This window comes from Nelumbo lutea, chromosome 1 (assembly GCF_056320005.1).
Source record: "Nelumbo lutea isolate HS-2025 chromosome 1, American lotus-T2T, whole genome shotgun sequence".
NCBI lineage: Eukaryota > Viridiplantae > Streptophyta > Magnoliopsida > Proteales > Nelumbonaceae > Nelumbo > Nelumbo lutea.
The window spans coordinates 19,648,750-19,674,925 of record NC_142684.1 but is presented as its reverse complement, the minus strand read 5'-3'; the positions used below and the strand labels follow the sequence as shown (position 1 = coordinate 19,674,925).

The window sequence follows — 26,176 nt, the reverse complement described above, 5'->3', positions numbered from 1 at the left end:
TACCAAAATGCGGGCTGTTAGGCTTATAAAAAGTTGATAGCCCACCCGAAAAGACACGCCAAACAGGGCCTTAGTCTACTCTCTCTTATTTACCACCTATTTGAGCTACTCCTAGGTTCCTATGGATAACTTCATCCCTAATCCTATCCTTTCTAGTTTTTCCACTCATCCATCTTAGCATTTACATTTCTACCACATTCATTTTCTGGACATATTTCTGACTATCCAACACTTTGTTCCATGCAACCTAGCTGGCCTCACAACTGTTTTATAGAATTTTCCTTTTAATCTAAATGGTATTTTCCTACACATAAAAGTCCAGATACACCCCTCCATTTTGCCAATCCTTCCTAATTCGTTGAGTGACATCCTTTTCAATATCTCCCTTGTTATGAGTTATTGAACCAAGGTACTAGAAATGGCTACATTGAGTTATCTCTAATTCTTTGGGTGACATCCTAAGTGTATCTTTTTAATTGTTGACATTAGATCTACTGACAGGCTTGGGTCCTGTTCTTTGAGACATTGTGGTTTCTTTTAAGTCATTAACTACTGCCAATTTATGTTTTGATTCATCTAGAAGCACTAATAGATCCAAACATTTTTTTAACAGTCTTTTGCTTATTAACACAAATATTTCCCCATTTGATACTTGACATTTCTTAACCTGAATTCAGTTGTCATGCATGATCATCTCACATTCACTATCAATTTAAAATTGTTGTTTAGGAACCCATGGGCGATATTCTGGTATTCCTTACAGGTCAAGACGATATTGATGCTGCTGTTCAATTACTAACAGAAGAGGTTCATAATAACAGAAAGCACTCAGGTAACTTTTTTCGAGCATTTATTTTATTTGTTATTTCATAGTCATATACATGCTTTTAAGCTGAAATGGTTGTGGAAGTATATTTTATCTTTTATTATTTTCTTTTATTTTGGAAAATTAATATATGCAAGTTCTATTCCATCATTCACTTCATTTTTGTAGCTTAGGGCTTTCTTGACTATTTTATGATGCATTTTGTCTATGTTACATAACCAATACAAAACTTAACTATTCTTCAAAAAGTGGTATATGGACTGAATGTCAGGTATTATTATTTATATAGTTGGACCCACCTGATTTTTGGGTTTTGGGGGATTTAGCTAAGATTAGTAAATGCAAGAAAGCTTTATTTAATAACTTTTAGAAGCATGTCATTATTAATATCGAATGGAAGAAATGTAAGCAACAAAACAATGCAGTAGGGATATGCCACGTATCCTATTATGTTGCGTCTGACATATGTAGTTACAGTGAAATGAAGGGTCAAGGACCACAAGGTGTCATTGATTTTGATCAATAATCGATCTCTTTATGTTATTTGTTTTTTCTTATTACTAGATAGACCATATTATAATGCACTTGGCTTTAATCTCATCTGCATTTGACTAGGATGTACATCACAAAGTAAAATAGCCATATTCTCTTTTAGGCAGTACATGCTTTTAGGTCTAGGGTGATGCATACTGGGAAGAAAAAAATTGATTAGAAAAGGGTTTAATTTGCTATAATGAGCAGTCTTTGGGAAAACTGTTTTCTACTATGTCAGGTAAAAATTGCCCCTATGGGATGTATTATTTGTAACAATTATTGTACCCCTACTAACCCCCATAATTATTATTGTGAAAGAATGTAATTTTCTATTTTTAGTAAATGTCTGAAGGCACATTCTTAGTATACCGAGTTTAAGTGAGATTAGGAAGTCCCTTGGCTTTTAACTCAAAATACAAACAGGCAAGTAATTAGGTTCCTTCAGCAAGTTCTTCTAGTAACTTTTACGGGTTTGCTGACTCATGCCTTCTGTATTACATTATAAGGATCTTGTTATCTTAAATTCTCACACTTTTTTTTGAAGCCTTATGGGTGAAATTCATTCTTTAAATGTTCATAAATCATAGAAGCACAAACATCAAGAAAAGTGAAAAACACAACTCCAAGATAAACCAGACCAAACTTGCTGAGAAAAAAGAAAATCATGAGCACCGGGAGAAACTCACTTGAGAATCCTCTACAAGCAGCATAAAATTTGGAAATGCCAAGGAGGAATAAACATCCTCCTACAGAGATAAATTCAGCAAGCATTGACTCCCTCAATAGTAGATCAAGAATCCAATGAGGGGTTTTGTTGATGGCAATTTCCATGGTAAGCCCCAAATCATGGCAAAAAAAAAGCATAATTTGAAGGGTCACGTGTATCTAGGAGAAGGCCATATACCTCCTAGAAACATGAACAAGTTTTTCTTAAAATCGAAAGATCGTGTGCTACCAACCCAGCCAATCAAACAAATATTGAAGCCTTGTTCCAATCACCTCCCCAAAATATGAGAGTAAATTGTCTACTAACCAAATAAAACACTCCCAGTAAAGAATAACCATGTCAGGACAAGGAGTGTTACACAAAGGGACGAGAGAAGTGCCAATATCCTGCCTTGAATGATATCCACCAAAACTGAATTGTCAGAGAGAGAACGACTGCCAGAATGGATGGCCACACTAAGGTTGTCAGGAACAATAATTGCAGATCCAGCGCCGGTATATATTGGGTTGGGTCTGAATCGGTTTGGCACAAGGTGGAACCGGTTTCGAATTGATAATAATCGGGACCTGGAACTGACCTGTCAGTTCCAGTTCCTGGAACCAGAACCGGCCCAATTGGTTCAGGTCCATTGGGTTGGACCGGCCCATTGACAGCCTTATAACAGGAGCAATGCCCTCCAATGCCTTAATATTAACAGAAAGAACACCTCTAGGACAAACCACCTTCAAACCACTTCAAAGGATTATTCCAAACTGAGCAGACCAATCAGATGGTAGATATGCTAACCTTCAAACAGGATCATAGGTTTTGGTGCCAAACCCCTGATGTGGACAGAAGAGAAAATTACAAGCAACACTTCAAGTATACAACAATAAACACAAGAAATATCAAGCTAATAAAAACAAAACAAGTTGGATTTTAGGGGTTTCAGACCTGAACCTGAAGTAAAACTCCACCTGGAACAGTTCCGCTGCAGTAACAATGGCAGCAAGTTGGCCTCCTGCGTGGACACACAGCGATGGAGGGATTGGATGTGCCAAAATGGGTCGACTCCTCAAAACCCAAGTTCCCAATACTTGAAAACCCTAGCTGGGGCTGAGCTACAGCTCAAACAAGAGAGAAAGAACCAAAAGACCCCTCCAAAAACAGCCCCCCTTCTCTTTTATAAGACCCAATGGCTTGCTGGAAAAGCCAATTAAAATATTTACACATAAACCCCTAGAATGTTTCCCATTCACAAGCAACTCCTTAAGAACAAAACTAACTTCAAACGAACTCCCAAAAATATAATTTTTGTTACATAAAGACCCAAGAGATCAAAACCCAACAGATATGCACCCAACTGCCCTGACCAGAATGACTTATAAAATGACGAAAATACCCCTGATGCCAAACTGTCAACAAAGCTACCCAAAAACAATGATTTGGGGTCCTACTACAGAAAACATGCAAAACAGAATACATTCACTTTTTTCTTTATTTTTTTGCCTCATCTTTACTGTTGGGTTAAAAAGAGCTCGACCCCGTGCGAACAGAAATTTTAACAGCCTTGCAGATGTCTTCATCTAGCCTCATAAATTCCTCTTCACTAATCCAAGAGTTCTCAATTGATGGCTTCTCTTTCCACTTGACCAAGAACCTAAAATAAGCCCCATTTCGAGTATTGGTGACTTGAACATCTTTTACACACTATACTTGTTCAAACTCATCAGAATTGCTGGCCCTTTGTGCTTGCCCTTTCTCAACCTTGGTTGTTGGTTCTAGATCTCCATGGTAATCAAAGAGGTTTGCTACATTAGAAATGGGTGAAATGGACAAATCAGCTGGTAGCTCAATTTCATATGCATTGTCCCCAAACCGTCTCAGCACTTGACATGGACCAATCTTTTTCTGCTTCAACTTATGGTAAGTCCCAACAGGAAACCTCTCAGTCCGCAAATAAACCATGATTAGATCGCCCTCATGAAATTTCATTCGATGATGATTATCCTTAGGTTTTGTATACCTTTGGTTGCTTTCTTTCAGCTTCCGTCGTACATTCTCTTGAATCTCTTGAATGGATTCAGCTAAAGCTTCAGCATCATCACTCACTCATCACAACCCTATTATAGGAGCTAGATCAAGAACACATTTAGGTGACCGACCATACACAACCTCAAAAGGAGTCTTCCCTGTAGATCTATTAAGTGAATCATTGAACGAAAGCTCAGCTTATGGTAGGATAAGATCCCATTGCTTTGATTAATCTCCAGCAAGGCTCCTCAACAAGTTGCCTAAGTTTCGGTTAACCATTTCAGTTTGCCCATCTGTTTGTGGGTGAATGTACTGTTATATTGTAGGGTAGTACCCATGCACTTCCATAAATTTCTCCAAAAGTGTTATATTGTATCACGATTTGACGTAATTGACTTTGGAAATCCATGCAACTGAACAACTTCTTTAAAAAACAAGTTAGCTACATGAGAAGCATCAAAAGTCTTTTGGCAACCAATGAAGTGGGCCATTTTAGAGAAACAATCAACCATATCAAAAATAGAATCATAATCATTACCCCTAATTGTTCTTGGCAACCCCAACACAAAATACATAGTAATATAAATATTAGTCCATGGTTCTTTTGTTATGGGTAAGGGAAGATACAAACCTGTATTTTGATGCTGCCCCTTAGATATTTGGCACTTTTGACATCTATCAACATAGTAGAACACATCCTTTTGTAGCCTTGGCCAAAAGTACCTTTTGGAGACCATTTCAAGTGTCTTCTTGCAACCAAAGTGTCCCTTGCAATGCAAATCAGCAATGAGTAATGCCCTCAAAGATCTTGATGGAATACATAACCTATTGCCCATGAATAAGTAACCATCATTGCACACAAACTTGGCTCGAATGTTCTTGTCACCTGCTGCATAGCTTCCACAAATAGGGCCAAAATAAGGGTCATCTTGGTATTTGTCTTTGATGGAGCTGAATCCCACAGCATTAGTAGACATTGTAGTCACCAAGTGAACTCTCCTACTAAGTGCATGGCTACCTAGTTTTGTTGTCTAGCCTTATGCTTCAAAGCATAGTTTTATTCTTGTATAAAATCAACCCATTTAGCATGTCTTCCCTTTATCTTCCGTTGGGAGTTAAGGTGTTTCAATGCTTCATGGTCTGAATACAACACAAATTCCCGTTGGATAAGGTAATGCCTCTAAAACTTCAAGGCCTGTACAATGGCATAAAACACAACATCATAAGTGGAATACCTCCTTCTAGCATCATTGAGTTTTTCACTAAAGTAAGCAACTAGACGACCTTCTTGGCTAAGGACAACTCTAATCCCAACATGGGATGCATCACATTCAACTTCAAAGAGCTTGTTAACATCAGGTAAAGCTAGTATTGGAGGCTTGGTCATCCTCAACTTTAGCTCTTGGAAGCTTTTCTCAGCTGCTGTAGTCCAAGTAAACTCACATCCTTTCAAGCATTCAGTAATGGGTGCCACAATAGTGCCGAAATTCTTTATAAATCGACGATAAAATGTTGCTAGCCCATGGAAACTATGAATTTCAGTTAAGGTTCTTAGTGTTGGCCACTCTTGAATAGCTTGAACCTTTTCTTGATCCACTTCAATTCCCTTATATGAAACAACATACCCTAAAAACACTAACTGATCTGTCATAAAAATACAAATTTTCAAATTTATATATAGCTGATTTTGTCTCAAGATTTGTAGGACTGCTCTCAAGTGTTCTAAGTGGCTGTCATGATCTTTGCTGTGGATGAGTATGTCATCAAAATAAAATACCACAAACTTCCCCATAAACAGTCTTAGAACTTGGCTCATGAACCTCATAAAGGTACTAGGAGCATTAGACAATCCAAATGGCATAACCAGCCATTCATAAAGACCTTCCTTAGTCTTGAATGCAGTCTTCCATTCATCCCTCTCCCGGATACGGATTTGATGGTATCCACTTTTTAAATCTATTTTTGAAAAGACTTGTGAGCCTGCCAATGTGTCTAACATGTCATCAAGTTGGGGTATGGGAAACCTGTATTTATCTGCAATCTTGTTAATGACACGACTGTCAACACACCTATGCCAACTTCCATCTTTTTTTGGTGTAAGCAAAGCTGGTATAGCACATGATCTTAAGCTCTCACGGATCAGCCCCTTCTGCAACAACTTTGTTACTTGTCTTTGGAGCTCCTCATGTTCCTTAGGACTCATCCTATAGTGGGGTAAGTTAGGCAATGTTGCTACCGGCACTAAATCTATATGATGTTGCACATCTCTTAGGGGAGGAATGCCATTGGGTAATTCCTTAGGCATCACATCATCGTACTCATGAAGTAGCTTCTTCACCATCTCTGGAATAGGTGCTTCTTTGCTAGTTTCTTTTGCAACCAACACATAAACAACATCCAAATTTCCTTCTTCTTGAGCCAATTGTTTGAGGTGAAGAGAGTAGTGGTTGGCTTGGTTTCCTTCTTTGGAAATGAATCAAGTTGCATTGGTTTAAGAGTTATCTTCTTATTGCATTTCACAAAGCTGTATGTGTTCTTGTCCCCATGATGAATTATCTTACGGTCATATTGCCATGGGCATCCCAAAAGAATATGGCATGCATCCATTGGGACAACATCACACCATACCAATTATTCAAATGTATTACCAATAGAGAAATTAACTAAGCATTGAGAAGAAACTCTTACCTCATTTTCTTTGTTGAACCACAAAATATAATATGGTCGGGGATGTTGAACAGTTTTGAACCATAATTTGTCCACCATCTCTTGAGAAACAAGATTCTCACTACTCCCACTGTTAATAATCAGGTTACACAACTTCCCATCCCACCAGTTGTACAACGTGTTCTAAATATATTATTTCTCAACCATTCCCCTAGTAGTGGTTCTTTAGGTGCAACTATGGAATGCCTATCACTTGAGATTCACCCTCTATGTCTCCATCCAAGTTTTCTTCCTCTAAAGCATTAGATTCAGTAGTTTCAACCACTTGTCCATCCTCAACATGGCCTATATCATCTTGTTGTTCATCAATGACTTCATCAACTAGATGTGTTTGCCCTTCAGTCCTTCTCTTAAGACACTCATTGGAACGATGTCCCAACTCCATACACCTGAAATATCTAACAGTAGGCTGCCCTTGATTGCTCTTAATTGCATTTGGAGTCCCTTGGACTGTAGGCCGTATTTGGTTGATCACACGACCCTTACCAACCCCAATACTTCAGCCTACTAATGAAGATGTACCTTGGACTTTCGCCTTAAGCTCCGATTCAATTGAGCTTCAACCTTCAAAGCTAGCTGATATGCATCCTTTACTTTATATGGGCAGTGTATTATGATTTGATCCTGTATTGGCAACCTCAAACCATTGATATATCTACTAACTTTTTGTTATTCAGTTTCTGTCATATTGCTCCGAAGAGTAAACTTGTCAAACTCTTTTTTGTACTCCTTTACACTCTTTTCCCGTTGCCTTAAATTCTGCACCCTTTGGTAAAGAATTTGCTCATAATTTGGTGGTAAGAATTGGGATTTCAGCTTCTCGTTCATTCTTCCCTAGGAAATTAACCTTTATTTTCCCCTTCCTTTCTCTGCTGCTTTGGTATTTTTTTCCACCAATCCAAGGCTGTCCCACACATCTTTGCTGTTACAAGCTTCACTTTTCTTTGTTCATTCATTTCTTTCCAATCAAAATAACTTCCAATGCTGTCCAACCAATCTAGAAACTCTTTAGGTTCCAATTCACCATCAAACTCATTAATATGAAGTTGAACACCATGACCTTGATTGGATTGTAAAGCTTGCACTATTTGGTCTTTCCGCAGCTGGTTCTTATTCCTTTCATGCTGATCGCTTTCAGGTTGCTTAATGTCTTTACTTGATTCTTCACTAATAATGTCAGTGGGCTGTTCATTAACTCTAGGAGCTTGTCTTCTTCCTAGCCCTAAATCACTTGCTATGTCACCATTCCTAGCAGAATTTTGAGCTACAAGTTGAGCAATGATGTTCAATTTGTTCTTGCAGCCCTCTTATATCCCCTTAGAAAACCTCTACAGTGACATGTTGTGGTCTTCTACCACCCCTTGCAGCCATAATAATATAGCAAAACACAAGGAGATGAACTTTGAAGAAAACCCAAGGAAAGAACTTGCTTTGATACCATTTGAGGTGGACAGAAAAAACAAATTATAAGCAATGCTTCAAGTATACAGCAATAAGCACAAGAAATACCAAGCTAAAAATAATAAAACAAGTTGGATTTTTAGGGATTTCAGACCTGAACTTGAAGTAAAACTACTCCTAGAACAGTTCCGCTACAATAACAATGGCAGCAAGCTGGCCTCTTGCGTGGACACACGGCGATGGAGGGATTGGAAGGTTTCAAAATGGGTTGACTCCTCAAAACCCAAACTCCCAATACTTGAAAACCCTAGCTGGGGCTGAGCTACAACTCTAACAAGAGAGAAAGAACCAAAAGACCCCTCCAGAAACAGCCCCCATTCTCTTTCATAAGATCCATTGGCTTGCTGGAAAGCCAATTAAAATATTTACACATAAACCCCTAGAATGTTTCCCTTTCACAAGAAGCTCCTTAAGAACAAAACTAACTTCAAATGAACCCCCAAAAATATAACTTTCGTTACAATAAGACCCAAGAGATCAAAACCCAATAGATATGCACCCAACTGCCCTTGACCAGAATTTGACTTATAAAATGACGAAAATACTCTTGGTCCCAGACTGTCAACAAAGCTTCCCAAGAACAACGATTTGGGATCCTACTACAAAAAACATGCAAAATAGAATACACTCATTTTTTTTTTCAACTTTCTTCTTTTGTTTTTTTTCTTTCTTTTTGCCTCATCAACCCTAAACCAAAGCACCTCTTCAACACAATGGGATTGTTGGGAAAGATTTTTGCACTGGATTCACAAGGAAATAGGTCTCCAAATGTAGACCTCCTATCATCTAAGCATTCTGCCCAGTCTGCATCTTTATAGGATTCTAGCTTCAGATTCTCATGATTTGAGAAAAGAATGCCTCTGCCAGGGTGCTTTTTCAGATATGCAAGTATTCTCTCAATAGCTTCCCAGTGCTGAACTTGAGGTGCATGCATGTATTGACTCACAACACTGACAGCATAAGAAAGATCTGGTCGTGTCATACACAAATACCACAGTCGGTCCACCATTCTTTGATATCTCCCTACATCCTTTACCAACTCACCATCCACACCATTAATTCTATGTTTTGGATCAGTAGGAGTGTCTGCTGGTTTGGTCCCCAGCTTCCTAGTCTCCCGCAGTAGGTTAAGTACATAATTTCTCTGTGAAATGAAGATCCCATACTTGGATCTTGCAACTTCTATCCCCAAGAAGTATTTGAACTCACTAAGATCTTTGATATCAAATTCTTGCTGCAATGATTTTTTGAGATCATCAATCTTCTCCATATCATTTCCTGTCACCACTATATCATCCACATACACAATTAGAATTGACACCAGAGCATCTCTCCTTTTCACAAAGAGGGTGTGATCAGACTGTCTATGTATCCAAAATGGATGAGTGCCCCTCTGAACTTGTCAATCCAAGCCCTAGTTTCTGTCCATGTAGAGATTTTCTAAGTCTGCACACCTTTCCTTTACCAACATTTTCATAAAAGCCTGCTGGAATGTCCATATATATCTCTTGTAAATCACCATTGAGGAAGGCATTTTGACATCAAGCTAGAACAAGGGCCATGAATAGGTGGCTTCTAGAGATGAAAGGATATGAGCTGAGCTCATCTTAGCTATTGGTGCAAAGGTTTCCAGATAATCAACATCATAGGTCTGAGTATACCCTTTCGCTACCAACCTTGCCTTGTACCTCTCTATCTTGCCATCAGCCTTATCCTTCACAGTGAGTACCAATCTACCTCTGACTGTCTCCTTGTCTGGGGGAAGATCAACTATTTCCCAAGTTTGGTTTTTGACCAAAGCATATCTCATCTTGCATGGCTGTTTTCCACTCTGGTTTGGAGAGAGCCTCAATAACATTCCTGGGTATAGGCATAGAATCCAGGGAAGAAAGAAATGCACAGTAGGAAAGATGGTGTGAAATGCAGTGGGATGTATACTTTCTCTTCCCCTTACGAAGTGCAATGGAAAGATCAAGGTCAGTGGGATCAACTGCAACAATGGTGTTAGGGACATGAACATTATCATCGGAAAAACATAACAGGCTCAGGCTCAAGAGGAATACCTGGAACTGTATCTACCGAATCTGGAGTTTCAGAAGGACTGGCAGAGAGTGGTGTGGGTTGAGGATGCATGGAATCAACCATCATCTGCCGGAGCTGATATTTCTGTGAGGCTGCCCGTAGTGGCTCAAGTAATGAAACTGGAGGTGCAGGTGCTGGCTGAATTGATGCAGGTGCTAGTTGAACTGATGGAGGCACCAAAGAAACAGGAAGAGGAACTGAGGAACAGATTGTGAGTTTTCCTCCCCAAAATTCTCCCCTTGAGGAAAACTACTCGAGAAGAAGAAGGTGGATTCAAAGAAGGTAACATCCATAGTGACAAATCTGCTCCTTGACATTGGGTCATAACAGCAATACCCCTTTTGGTTCTGAGCATACCTAAGAAAAACACATTTCTTGGCCTTAGGATCCAATTTCTTGCGATGAGGGCCAAGAATGTGAACAAAGGAAACACAACCAAAAACTTTCAGAGGTATGCCATGTGGTTTTTCTTGGTACCTTGTTGCTTGGGCCTTCTAATTGCCTTTGAGCCTTGCTTCTTAGGTAGATCCTGAGCCCACTTTGGTTTCTCATGGAGATCCCACTTTGGCTTCTGACAATTAGTGTACCGGAATTTTTCCTTATCTTTTGCTTTCTTCTAGAGTTCCCCTCTCTTGGAAGAAGGTCCACCACTAGTAGAGGTACCCCCCTTTGCCGCCAACACAATTGCATCCTCTCCAGTGCTATTCATCAAGTTTCTCCTGCTCTCTTCAGACTGGACAAGAGCATAGACCTCCTGAATTGAAGGAAGATCCTTTGAACTTAGAATTTGTACTCTGATGGATTCATAGATAGGATTGAGACCATGTTTAAAGGCAAACACTCTTTGCTGTGAGACTAGTTTCTTACAAGAGCATAGACCTCCTGAATTGAAGGAAGATCCTTAGAACTTAGAATTTGTACTCTGATGGATTCATAGATAGGATTGAGACCATGTTTAAAGGCCAACACTCTTTGATGTGAGACTAGTTTCTTATACAATTTTGCATCTTCATCACACTTCCAATCAATATTCTGGTAATGGTCCAACTCTTTCCAACTAGTGGTCAAGTCAGAGTAATAAACTGATAAACTTCTCTCCCCATGTTGACAAGTAGATGAGGCTGCTTGCAGTTGATAAATCTTGGCATAGTGTCGAAGTTCAGAATATGTGGATTTTGCCTATTCCCAGCTCTCATTTGCAGTTTCAGCCCACATGAAGTTCTTCTTTATTTGTGGTTGCATGGAGATCAAAAGCCATGACATAACCATACTATTCTCTTGATCCCATCTATCATGTTTTGCATTTCCAGAAGGTGGTTCTTTGATTCTTCCATTTATGTAGCCTATTTTTCCCCTTGCAGTTATGTATAACTTGATCCCTCTTGACCATTCTAGGTAATTTAACCCATCAAGAGGAACAACAGCCATAGGGAGGGATAGGTCACTGCTCCCACTCATTCCATTCAGCATTGTGGAGATTCCGGATGTAGCTGAATCTTCACTATTCATGATTCTAGGTTTAGAAGTACACAAAACCGAAGGCACACTGCCTTATAGAGCTGCTACAGTCCACAACTAGGCACTTGCTGATTTTCGGTTTCACAGAGAACCAAGCACAAACACTGCAGCTGCAGTACTAGTTTGTATGATCTACACTTTGTAGGAGTCCATAGAACAATATACGAACACTGCACTTGCAGTGTAACCAGGTCTGAATGACCTACAGTTTTACAACTTTCATGAAGCTCTCTCAGTAGGAACAGCAATACAAGTGGTGGTTCACCACACCTAATCGGCTGATATCCACTTTCCGGGGCAGCCGAACAGTCACTTAGGGTTTAGGGGTCATCAACAATCCCTTAGAGAGCTGAATAGAGCAACACACAATCGGAGGAGGGGGAAAAAAACAGCCGAACAGTCCCTACTCAGATTTTAGGACATTAACAGTCCATCGAAATAGTGCAAGAAGAGAACCATAAATAGAGAAACTTCAGTTCAGTACCTAGGTCACCCGAACTGTGAATAGGCAGTACACTCATGGACTCAATCTTCTCTGTAGGCCAGAACCCTTCTTCATACATCTGAGATGGTTTTCTACAGTCTTTTTAGCCAAGCAACTCCAGTCACCAGCACCTGGGCTGGAGGATAAAGAAGAAAAACTTGTAGCAGAACCCTTTTCTGCGCTAGGAAGTTGAACAGTCAGCTTTCTTGTAGTAGAACCCTACTCGGTTGTGGAGACTAACCGCAGCACTAGAGAATGCTTCCTCTTGTCTTCGAGCATCAGGACTATAGCTTCTACGCAGCAGTGGAGAGAGACTTCAGCTGGTTGTTTTCCAGGCCTGGTCGGTTCCGCTCTGATACCACGTTGAGCAGAAGAAGAAGAAGAAGAAGAAGAAGAAGGAGAAGAGAAGAGGCTTCAGACTTAAAGCCTCAAAACAACTGCTTCATGCGAGTGAAGCATTTGTATTTATACTATATTGGTCGTACAACACAAGAGGTCTACAAAATTACAAAAATACCCTTGCGGGCACTAAACCTGTGTACAGTGCATACCATACATCTGTCAACAACTTCAAAAATACCCCTGTAGGTAGAAGAAGAAGAAGAAGAAGAAGAAGAAGAAGAAAAAGAAGAAGAAGAAAGGAAGGAAGAAGAAGAAGGAGAAGAGAAGAGGCTGCAGACTTAAGGCCTCAAAAGAACTGCTTCATGCGAGTGAAGCATTTGTATTTATACTATACTGGCCATACAACACAAGAGGTCTACAAAATTACAAAAATACCCCCACGGGCACTAAACCTGTGTACAGTACATACAATACATCTGTCTACAACTTCAAATTGCTAATGTGATGTTAAACATTATGCATTCCTTATTCTACGAGCTGCCTATGTACCAAGCCTCTTGAGGCAGGCCCAAACAAGTCCTTATTAGGGTCTAAAATTCCTAATCCCTAGAAAAAAATCTCTGGCCTCTGAAAAACCCCCTATTTTCTATTGTTGCTCATTCATTCATCCTAATATTTTTTTTATAGGGGTTAAGAATTTAAGACCCTGATATGGACTTGTTTGGGCTTGCCTTGAGGGGCTTGGGGTGGGGGGTGGTGGGGGGGGAGGGGTCTGGGGCAGAGTCTCCAACCCAGCTATTAAGAATAAAAGAACAGAAAAAATGCACCTGGGTTGAAGCATAAGGCGCACTAGGCAAACCAGGCACACACCTTCTGAAAGTGTTGCGCCTAGGACCTCATTGAGGTGCATCCCCTAAAATGCGCCTTGCTTGTGCGCATAGGTGCACCTTTTAAATCACTGGGTTTACATCCATCACTTGTGCTTAGATGTTTGGAGGGGTATTCTAAATAATTATAGAACTTCACTGCAAAGTCTCTTTCTTAACTGGTTGGGGTATTCGTATTAGTTTTAGCCTTCAGGACATTACAATTCCCGATTCTTCGTGGTTCCTAGTATCTACTCTATCTGATAAACTCATCCATTTTCAGGGTTAATTATTTTGCCTCTGTATTCGGGCCTTCCAGGTGCAGAACAGGTTGGTGACATATATCGTGGTTCCTAGCTTTGTATGACCCATACTTCATTGCTTTAGACGTTTAGTTGCAATCTTCATCTTGGTAAACATCCTGCTTTCTTTGATAGGACCTTGTGTTTTCTCCAACCCCTAGAGGACAGAGGAAGATTATTATATCAACTAATATTGCAGAGACTTCATTGACCTTGGAGGTAACTTGTTAAATCTGAAGGCCATGCTTTGTTATATGTTTAGTATTAGTAACTGCTTTAGGCAAGCATGCATTATCCTAGAATTACATGATTTTCATATTTTTGGTATGTCCAAATCATACAGGGCATTGTTTACGTTGTGGATAGTGGGTTTTCAAAGCAGCGCTTCTATAATCCGGTATCCTCATTTTCATCCTATTGGTGTGTATTTTGTCTGTATTAGAATGTTTGATTATTGTTCTAGTACCATGCTTTTACCTCATATATTATAAAAAAAATGAAGATTTTTAATCCTTTTTCCTGTTTCCGTTGGATCTCTTCAAGTTGGTCTTTGAGGCTTTATTTGTTATTTATTTATATTGCTGGGAACAAAGACTCTTTTTCTAAGAAAATAACTATATAGTTCAATTTTTTTTAATGTTTTGCTGCAAATTTTTGGCTTTGCACTGACAATCTTTGTTTGCACCAGCTTGGTTCTTGATGTATAACTACATTTTGATGTGAGGCTTCTATTTTCTTCATTTCATTTTTTTTTTTGTGCTTTTATGTATACTATGTTGTTGTATATCACTTGACTGTGGATATGGGTAGTAGTAAGAAATGATTTAAGCACCAATGATTTTACAGTGTAAATGACTTTAAATAGAATGGATTAGCGAGACAGGATTCATGTAGCCAAACCCATATGATGATGATGATGTTGCATATCACTTGACACTTTTTAAAAGTATGTCCATGCTTTTCAATGATTTTATGACCATGGCTGGACTTTGGAGTACTAGTCAAACAGGTAGAAGTGAGGTCATTTAAAAAGTTCTCTGTCCCTGGCTTGGTTTTGCTATTTTCTTACAGTCAAATGATCTTAAAAAGTTTAAGAAAGGAATTCTTGTTACTTGAGTAAATTAGTCATGGAAAAAAACATAATGCAAAAAAGCTAAAAAAAAATGAATCCTCAGTCGTGTACCTTACACTTGTAAAAGCCAACAGGTATGTTGAAACATAAGCAAAAGTGATGTTCATTGACCAAAACACTTGTTTCCTTTTCCAGAAGGTTGAAGAAGATATGAATCACTTGTTTCTCTTGTGCAAAACATCAAAGAAAATTTGGAGCTTTTCTTTTCATTGGATGAAGAGTGGAAGTTATCAGCTTGGGATTCACAGCTGCTACAAGTATGACTTTGAATATTCTTTGAATCTAGAGGAGCAATTTTGTGTAGAATCAACCCATTTGCAATACTTTAGGGTATATAGGAGAGGAACCAAAGTATCTGTGGAGAAACCTGGATCTTTTGCATAGAAGTTGTAAGGGTATCAGCTACTTCATGATGGATTAGGCTTTGGCATAGAAGGATTTTAAGGAGATGAACATATTTGATTTTGATTCCAAGGGGAAAGAGTTAGTGAAGCATTAATCACTAATACATTTACTTTTATAAAGTATATCTACTTTTTGGAGGATGTACATTCGTTTTCTTTTTTAAATTTCTAATTTACTGAATACTAATTTTAGTTAAATTTGTTATGATCAAAAAGAAAAATGTTCGAGGAGTGTCAAGTGGTGCATTTGCTTTTATGGCAAAATAGTCCTCGGTGATGTTAATGAGGAGTTTGACCTGATCATCACAAAAGAGAGTAAATTCTTATGTTGAATACTTTGAAATTAGAAAGAATCATTCTCCTTGGGCAGGGCCGACAGGCTTGAGGAGTGTCTCTTTCTTGTTATCAACAAAGTTTTCTCTACCAATATAAAAAATGGTAGAAATGAGTATCTTTTGTTGTTGATGCCAATTAGGTAACCTTTCTGACTGAAGAGTTAATGTGGAGATTCCTTTTGATAGCAAAGATAATTTATTAGAGGGAAAAAAAGTAAGAACACGAGGAGAATGGAGTTTGCTCCCAGAAAGAAGGGAAGGAGGAAAACAAAAACAAGAAAAATGTAGGGAGTAGCAGAAACGATACCAGATTATTCATTTGGAAATCAATTAGAACAACTGGAACCAAAGACAAGCATTTTGCTGATATAAAAAGACCAAAAACAAGCATTTGGTATATATTCTGAAACCTAAACTGGGTAAAAACAAGAACTGAATCCCTCATCAGTCACTCCTCACCTTTAGTGAAAGAGTGAAAGAGAGGAGGAGAAAGAAGGGATTCGGTGATTGATGTATCTGCCGCCCCATACACCTCTCTATTTATAGCTTTAGGTTCCTTACAAAAATAGGAAATAAACAAAAGTTCTAGTCCTTAATAAAACAACATAAAGGATAAACATAATATGGATAAGGCCAGCCAACCCATCTTAAAAGAAATTAGAAACAACAGTGTGTGGTTATGGAACCACACACACTAGAGCCTGAGTGTGGGTATAGAACCCCACACTCGTGGCTCATCAACTATTTCTTCACTCACCTTCAAACACCTCACCCCTCCCTTATTAGCTTTCAGGCAACTCCATTCACTCTTCCTCAGAAAAGTCCTCTTCCCGCCCTTCTCCTTCCTCCCACACCTCTCCCCCTTCCCCCACTATTTTCATTTTATTATATTTTTCCCTCCTATTCCTTTTGAGTTGTTCAATTGCCTTTCTGACCACCCTCTCCCCACCAAAAAGAATAATCCAAGTGATTTTCCTAACTCCACCTGTCTTTCCACCAATTGTTCAATCTCCACCCTTTCTTCAGCTGTTTTTTCCTTTGCCAGAAAATTCCCTTCTTCTGTGACCTGTCACCTCACCACCCTCCCTTCCTCTGCCCCCTTCCCCCTAACATCTACTTCTCCCCTTGCAGACTCAATCCCTCCACTTCCCTTTAGTGAAAATCTTCTCTTTTATTATACACTCTGCTGTTGCTCAAGTCTGTCACACTCCCCTTGTGATTTCCTCTTCATGCCATTTCCCTGACCACCCCTTTCAACTTCCCTTCTTCTCCAAATGCCCAGACAAAGAGGGAAGAGGGACTGAACTTACCTCAGTCCTCAGCATTTAGTTTTTTTAACAGACTGAGATATCATTGCTGCCAAAAGAAATGTTCTCAACTTTGACTTGATTTTCAAGCGCTTGGGCTTCGACTGGGAATCCTCCTTGCTACAGTGTGAAAACACCTTTTCTTGGATCTCCTTTTGAGCTGCCTGAACATCCTCTTGTTGAGCTTCTACTTTACAATGAGAACCATTCACTGTCGCCTTTGTCTTCCTTGCTTCAATTATTGAGATTCTTACCTTTTTTGAACCTTGTCAGAACCCACACCAATTCATCCTTTGCAATCCCATGTCTTCTATGATTATTTATCTGCTTTTGGATCCTCAAGCCCAACATAAATCAATTTATCTTCCCAAATGTGGGCCCCACATCTCGCACGACTGTTGATCTTCTACCATCTTATATGATTCACCCGCCATCTGTCTTCCACTTAAGGACCACCAACCCCATTCCCTCCATGTCATCGTTGCTCCTCTAAGACTGCCACCTCATCTTCTTTCTCCTAACTCTTTGAATTCCTCTCTTCCTCCAAACTTCTCCTCAGCTTTGAAGCCAGTGTGACCTTCAGCACCCTTCCTTTCCACCATTTCCTTCCTCACCCCTTCACCAACATCGTCTCTTGCTCCACTCAATCCCTTCTCCTCCACTGTCATTATCCTTGCCGGGTCCAACTTCTCCTACGATCTGTTCTTAGCGTCAAACTTCAAGAATTTGCTGCAGTGATTTCCTACTACTTTTAAAGTTAAGATGCTCCAAGCATGCAAAGGAATACCTGCCACCCCAATCCAAATCACATGTCTTCTCCTATTTGCATAGGCTTCCCTTGCCACCGGATACCATCAACCTAATCCCAGGTCAAAATCTTTCTTCTTTGAACTTACTGTCTTTAAAACCCACTCTGCATACTGTTTGTTGTGGAACATAAACAACAATGAGCCTCCATTAAGCTTTCTAATCCCCATGACCTTTTCTTTTGCCCATTCCAACACCACCCAAGTTTCAATTTTTTCAATTTCCATTTCTCTTCCAACAATTCTTCCGAGCAAACTCGCCTGTAATAGTGTCATTCTTTCCTCCATTTTCCCTACCTTTCTAACATCTACAAACATCTCCGACCTTGATCTCATCTTTATCTAGAATGATGGATCTATTGTGCCATGGATTGTTGACCTTCTAGTTTATTTGTTGCATAGAATAAAATCATTACATTGTATATACAATGGGTGCTTCGTTACAATTTTCAGTACTGAGTTATGAAATCCTCCTGTTCTGATAAATTGTGGATAATTAATTTTGGATGGGTATCAAACAAAAAGTAATAATAATTCCTATTTTTTCATGATTCAATTTTGTCTATGGATGACACTCTCATTTTTCTATATTACATTGGTAAAATATTGTCTTAATATGTAAAGAAGGGAGATAACCCATATGTGTGTATGTGTTCAGAGCTGTTCATGTAGAACTCTTTCTCTTATGCTTGATTTCATTTTATTAGAAAGAATATTTTTTTTTTATGTTTTTGGAAATTTGACTTACTTGTGGTATTTCCTTTGGAGGTACAGATTTCAAACATTGAAAACCTGGTAGTGGCACCAATATCCCAGGCATCTGCTAGACAAAGAGCTGGTAGAGCTGGAAGGGTACGGCCAGGAAAGTGTTACCGGTAACTTGCCACAAATGAATACTCGTTAGGAATGCTTTCTGCTTCTTTTAAAGTTTTTGTTGAAGTAAATAGTTTATGTATCATATTTTATTGGGCTACTTGAATTATGGTGAAAGAGAGGGTGGGCCTTGGTGCAATGGTTCGGTTGCTCCATTGCGACTTGGGTGACCAGAGTTCAAATCTTGGAAACAGCCCATCTGTGTATCTGCAGGGGTAAGGCTGTTTCTATCCCCAGACCCCGCATTGGCGGGAACTTCATGCACTGGGCTGCCCACTTGAATTGTTATGATGGTAGCATCCCATTTTCTGAAGATTCCACCATTACCTAAAGGTCGTAGGTTGCTAGCCATTCTCTTAGGATGTTGTCTATCAAGAAAGGTGCAAAATACTTCAGTGACTTTACCCAGTATGCCATCTTTACCAAAATGTTCTCTATGATAGCCTCTGTAGTTTGAGATTTTTTTCCCCTGGAAAGTTCTTGCATTTCTGTCATTCCAGATGGATGAGAATTCTCCCTGGAACATTACTTGGGTGTAGGAAGCAGCAGATCTATCTATTATATTCATCATCATCATCACTGTCTTTGTTATATTATTGTTTCTGTTATTGTTATTATAATTTGGAGATGATTGATGGGGGGGGGGGTATTGAAATGTAACTTTTGCGTATCTTATTTTTCCTCTGGGGTGATTACTCTTCTCCTTATGCTATGCCTATGATGGTTGATTTATGAGAGTTGAGGATAATAAACGATGCATATAAGAAGTCGGACTGTTGGAGACAGTACTCTCTCTCTCTCTCTCTCTCTCTCTCTCTGACTTGTGCCTGTATATGTCTCCCTCTGTCTCCCTCTGTCTCAGCAATTGAACCATTTAAGAACAAACCAATCGGTTGTTGCTTCAGTCACGTTATTCAAGAGGTGTTCATAGTCTATGCTGTAAAGAAATTTATTTCTGGTGCTTAGGATCCTAACCCTTAACATCATTTTTTTTTTTTTAATTTTTTTGATCGGTTGTGAAGATATTATTAATTAATAATATTTGAGGAATGATTTTCTGTAGCAAAGCAACAATCTACATATGGCCTATCTCCTGCTACCTCCCTACTAATTTCCATTATCTTCTATTATTGAAGCTCATTATATCTCTTTTCATGCATACATACGGACACATTTCACATCATTCTTCTGTTAAATAATTCTATAATGCACTTATTCTTTATCTTTTACTTGTGGATCATAAACAGGTTATATACAGAAGAGTACTTTGTCAAGGAAATGTCTACTCAGGGGATCCCAGAGATGCAGAGAACAAACCTTGTTTCTTGTGTTATTCAAGTATGCAAATTTGTTGTCATTCCTGTGCTCACTACGGATATTAATGTTGAGACTATTTACTGCTTCAGTATTGGGACAGAAAAGGGACAAGTTCATTGGTCCATGAAATGGAACTATTATTTAGCAGTGGATCCATTTTCTATGCATTTATTGGCTCTATTTTGCTTAGTTGTCATTTGTAGCAATAATAATTGTCGTTAATGCAAAACCCAATGTGGAACTGTCAGATGGTTGTGGACCCAAACACTTATCCTTGTTTATTTATTTATTTTTATATTTAAACAAAACATTTGAAGGAAGGATATGGTTAGATTAAGGTTCCATTTGGTTGAGCTTTTACTTTTAAGCTTTGATCTGTGTGGTACAAAAATGAGCTATAAACTTAAAAAGCATTTTGAGCATTTGGTAAGAGTTGCTTTTTAAAAACATTACAATTTAAGGCCAAAACAATTTATGGTTTAAAAGCACAAATTCTAAAGATTATTCATATGTAACGTAAATTGGCAGCCAAGAATGGGAGGACAGAGTTGCTCTATTTTAAAGATTATTTCATTAATGTGAGGTAATGTTATGATTTTTTTTTTTAAATTGGCCAAGTGTGAGGTAATGTTATTAAAGCAATGAATAAAACACAAATGTGGATTTTGTTGTTCTTTTTGTTTTGGATAAATAATCACGTGCTCTTTCTTGAAAGGTTTGCCAACTACTTGTGTGTAGATTAGGCTCCATAGAGCACATTCTCCATTCATATACCATAAGACAGGGATAACTCAAATTTCCATGGCATTTGAAAAAGGGCCATGTTGTAAAGCTGTCTGGCATGCATTTGGTAATCCTGTGCTCTTTTTTTCCTTTTTAAATGTGCTCTTACCAATGTTTTAAAATGTGGAGGTGTGGTGCGAGGCGTTCCACTACCTAGAGGCATGAGGCATGGTTCAGAACGCAAGAGGCGAAAGCCTCCCGAACACAAGGAGGCGTAAGCCTCCTTATGAGGAGAGGGGGGTTAGGAGGAAGGGGGTGAATCTCATTTTTTTTCTTTATTTTTAATAAAAATATTTTATGTTATGAAGAAGAAAAATGCATGACATTAGTTGAAAGGTGGGGGGGTCTTGTTGAAGCGGAGGCGAGTGAGCGAAGTGAGCTCACTGGAGCGGAGCAAGATCCCCCTAACTAGAAAAAAAAAAAAAACAAATTAGGCTGCATCGAAAAGGGGGTGGGGGGGGTGAAGCCCCCCAACCGACGGGGAAGGGGGCAAACCATCTTCTTTCTCCTTATCTTTTCTTCCCTTCCCTTTCCTTTTCTTTTCTTTTCCTTTTCTTTTTTTTTCTTTCTTTCTTTTTCTTTCCCTTCCCTTCCTTTCCCTTTCTTTTCCTTTCCTTTCATTTCCTTTTTTTTCTGTTTTCTTTTTTTTTTCTGTCTTTTTATATAAGATGTGAATGAGGTGAGGCGTACACCTTAGAGGTGTCAGCGCCTCTAGCATACGCCTTAGGGCGTTTTGGGAGTGCCTCGCTTGGAGGCACACCTCCAAGCGTACGCCTCCCACGCCTTTTAAAACACTGGCTCTTACCTATCTGGTTACCTTAAGTTACTTCTGTTTCTCCATCTACTTGAAGTGTTGCTAGCCTATGTTGCTATTTTCAATAATTCTGGTTGTTTCTAAAATGCTGATTGTTTTGCTCTGATTTTACAGTTGAAAGCTTTGGGTATAGATAATATCTTAGGCTTTGATTGGCTTGCATCTCCATCGCCAGAGGCAGTGATTAGAGCTCTTGAAGTTCTTTATTCACTGGGAATTCTTGATGATGATGCTAAACTTACTTCACCCACTGGATTTCAAGTTGCAGAAATTCCATTGGTATGTACTGTTTCTGTGACCTTCTTTATTAGTTGTTTTTTTTTGGAAGTGAATTTTTTCTTTAGATTTGTATTAGCAAGCAATTATTGGAGCACTGGATAATTTTTCTTTACTTATAATTCACGGTGCTTGTTGGTCTCCCCTTCAAGTTAGTAAAACTTGTCAATGAATCTTTTCATGATTTCATTTAGTTTTGGTGGACTTATTCATATTATCAGTACAGGAATAAAAGGAAGCAGCTCAAATGGCTAACAAAAGATATTGAAGTCAAGGTGTTTGGGTTAGAAAGTGCCAACTTCTTTGCTGGTGAATAGAGCCTCTATTTTTTGGGCTCAATTGTAATGGGTTCTTTACGTTATTTTGGCTTCGCTTAGTTTCTTGGGGTAGGGATAAGAAAGTTTATCTCTCCTCTTCCTTGTAATTGGCTTATATTTCTAATAAAATGTAACTTGTTATTGATCAGAAAAATAAAACATTATTCAGTTCAACAAGAATGCTGCATAAGAAGTCAAAATCTTGTGCTGCCTATTGTCCACAAGATGATTCAAGGAATCAATATAGAGTACAAGCATTGATTGCTCCCACGTAAAACAAGGATATGGACCTAACCTCCAGCATTTTTATATGAAGTGGCTTCTGTCATACTCAAACCTGCCTTCTCATGCTTGTCAGGTTGAGATTTTACTATTGCACCATGCAATGGACCCAGTTGAACTACATAAATCCTCTCTTGCTACCAGACTAAATTGTCTTATTAATCTCTCACCAGACAATGATGAAACTGAAGTGGTTAATTAGGTGCATATGACGTTGAAATGCATTAGTTTATGCTGTTCCATGAGGACAATTTTATAGAATTAGTTGATAGGTTTTATTGTGTACTATTCACCTATTAAAACTAGAGACTTTAAAATAAGCACTACTAAAATATAAAATATGCAATGTAACTATTAATACAATAATGATAGTTAGGGTAAAGTTAGGATTGGAGACCTAGGGATATCTCACTACAATCTCTTTCATTACCTTGATCTGTTAATTCATAACAATGGGGGAGATTAAGAGGATATTGCCCATATAATTAGAGCAGGATGGGCAAAATGGAGAGACTAAAACACAAATTTTAGAATGGTTATAAGGCCAGAGCAGAATTGTGAACTTGGTTCATGTAACCAACCCCATATATGGCATGACTTGTTCTGAATCCAATTGTTTTAATTGTATTTTTATGCATCTTCAAAATCATAATCATCATTTAAGCGTTGTCCCAACTATATAGTGTTGGCTACATGAATCCTGTTTTGGCATTCTAATCTGTTCAGTGCCCTATCCATTGTTAAATTATAAGTGATTAAATCATTTCTTACTACTTCAGTCCATGGTCCTTTTTGGCTGAGTCCAAATCTGCTACCAACATGCTGATAGCAACATTTCTTCCAGCATGATTTATACTCTCACATCTCATTCATGTTTCATGCATGTATGCTGTCATTGATGGGGTTGTACTGTGGAGACAGCAATTATGTTTGAGTTCTGTGGCTATGATCATGTTGGAAGCAATGCTACTACATGTTGGTAGCACATCCAGACTCTTTTTTGTTTGCCCCTAGTCCTTGCCCCTTGAACTTCCAATAGATCACTTCTCTCATCTTGGTTGGCTAGTGACCATTTTTAGATTCTATTCATCTGTGACAGTGTAAGGAGTAGAAATCAAGAGAAATATAACAAAGATATAAAAGAGGAGAAGAGTGTGTGAGAGAAGAGAAGAGAAGAGAAGAAGAGAGAACGAAGAAAATAAGAAAAACCAATAATACTGGCCACCCCCTCATTAACTTCTATACCTAAAATCAAAGATGTGTACAAAGACAAGAATACCCTTAATAGGGTGGCTGGTGCTTACAACTTAAAATGAAATAATAATTTCCAACAAATAAGCTGTGGCCCTGGCTATCTAAATAAACAGAAATAAATAAGAAATAAAGATATTGAAGGTGAAATCAATCCAATAACTGCACTATCCTCAACAGAAGGCCAATGGGTGTTATATTCCAAAATAGCTGCTGATGTTAGTGGAGTATGAAGACAGACAAAAAAGAGAGATAGGAAGTGAAACACTTTTGTTGCTATGTATGTATGTATGTATATACACAGAGAGAGAGAGAGAGAGAGAGAGAGAGAGAGAGAGAGAGAGAGAGAGAGAGAGAGAGAGATTGCAACTTGCAGATTATTTTCATAAGGAGAGGAGAGTGCTGACAGTTGGAAAAAAAAAGGTGTAAGAGACAAGGGCAAGACATAAAGAAATGTAATAACTAAATGTTGTTATGTGTAGATCTCAATATCTCAATTGGCATATTCTTTATGTTGAAAAGTTAGAAATATGCCCTTTGGGGAATGAGTTTGACATGATAAGTTACGTTTTGCAATTCTCAAGACTTTTATAATTTTATATAGATATCTGTATTTGTAGTGCTTTAATTTCAGTTAAACTAATTTAAACATGAATAAATCCTTTAATGATCGTTTTTTCTTGTTGCGTACACGGTTCAGAATGTTGCTATCAATGGCTGTTTTGCCATGTAGAAATAGAACATTTTGAGGATATTTTGCTACTTAACAAAAATATTTGGAAAATGCAAAGGAATTTGAGAAAATTACGTAAGTGTGGGATTTGATAGTATAACTTCATGGATTGTCAGAGGAAGTATAATTGCACACTTTAGAGTTAAAAAAAAACTATAGTGAAATACTGTGTATCATCAAATGAAAGAAGCTTATTAGGGTTAAACTATGTGGGTGGCCAGCATAAATTAATTTCCACTTGAATTTGAGGGCATTGTGTCCAGATATTTCTTCAAATGGTAAAGTTGTATGTACTGAGTTGGTGATTTGGTTTATCCTTTGATTTACAGCATGTCTGGGTTTTTTAAAGGCCACAATAAAGTGTAATGGTTATGTAAACTCATCACTCCACATATTAGGTTACCTTTTTATTTCTTGATATTCCTAGTAAGGTAATGGATTCTAGAGGTAGTAAGGCTTAAAGTATTGATATGATACTCCTGATATGTGGTGTATTGTATTCGTATCCATAACATGGATACAGGATACGCTACGACTGGGTATGTACCCATGAGTTGTGCGTATCAGCACGTGTGCCTCTGTATCAGATTATATTGTTCCATATTGATGGATACAGTTCGATAGTTATCGATAAGGAAGCATATCAGTGCCTAGTTTGACAAAACTGTATATTGACAACTTTTGGATTGTTTTTGAACTTCAATAAAAATTGAAAATTATAATTATAAAAACTGTAAAATGAAACAATTATGTGTGTGTGTGTGTGTATTGAACCCCAAAATTTACTCCCGGTGGACGGGCAACCACCGCAAATTTTATTAAGATAAACTCGGATGAAAAACCTATGGGGGGGGGCACATAAAAACCTTACCCCTCTAGAAAATATATACACCAAGTTTCTGGCTTATAAATATATACATCAAATACAAAAAACTAGATCGTAAACGAGGAAATCATAAGGCTCAAATGTGAGGGAGCCCATAGCAATCATCCAGAAAAATTTTATGAACATGAGAGGGAATAGACATAATAGATTCATATACCGTCGACTTCTGCAAGTCACAAGCCAGATTAGCAAAGGAGTCGGCCAACTGATTACCTTCTCTATACACATGCTTAATGATAAAATCCATATCCTGCACAAGCTCATGGGGATCATTTTCCCAATACCATAGGTAGTAGGGCATATTGGAGTGAAACTTGACCATATCCACCAAAATCTGTGAATTCAAAAAGATATGAACCCAATGAAAACCTAGTGACTTTACCAACATGATTCCATCCCAGAGAGCAAGGACCTCAGTATACATATTACTATTTTCACCATAAAAATTTGCAAAGGCAGAAAGAAAGTCCCCATTCTCAGCCTGCATTATACCTCCACCACAAACGCCGAGATTCCCATGAGAAGCACCATCTACATTCAGCTTGATAAAACCATTGCTAGGGGGTTCAATAAGAACCAATCTATACCTCTTCGACTGAACTAGAACAGTAGGAAGTTGAAGGCATGTGATGGATAGTTTTTGACTATGAGATAGCTGTTTCCAAACTTTTGAAGGCAAAAGGATCTCTCAAAGCCAATAAATAACTTTTTGAATCACTGTTGAGGAACAAGAATATTTCCCCTCCCTCTGATGTCTATTACATTCTTTCCAAATTTC

The 26,176-nt window shown here is 38.4% G+C and overlaps 1 protein-coding gene across 9 annotated transcripts in view; it reads left to right on the top strand.

Moving 5' to 3' along the window:
• LOC148873843 (RNA helicase family protein) overlaps positions 1-26,176 on the top strand; it is a 108,776-nt gene that overhangs the window by 31,345 nt on the left and 51,255 nt on the right. For all 9 annotated transcript variants that reach the window (XM_088963662.1, XM_088963663.1, XM_088963661.1 and 6 more), the window contains 7 exons: positions 730-832; positions 13,864-13,910; positions 14,018-14,101; positions 14,226-14,279; positions 18,641-18,741; positions 19,987-20,077; positions 21,768-21,932. In XM_088963662.1, the coding sequence (XP_088819788.1) occupies positions 730-832; positions 13,864-13,910; positions 14,018-14,101; positions 14,226-14,279; positions 18,641-18,741; positions 19,987-20,077; positions 21,768-21,932 (645 nt within the window). The remainder of the gene's footprint in view (positions 1-729; positions 833-13,863; positions 13,911-14,017; positions 14,102-14,225; positions 14,280-18,640; positions 18,742-19,986; positions 20,078-21,767; positions 21,933-26,176) is intronic.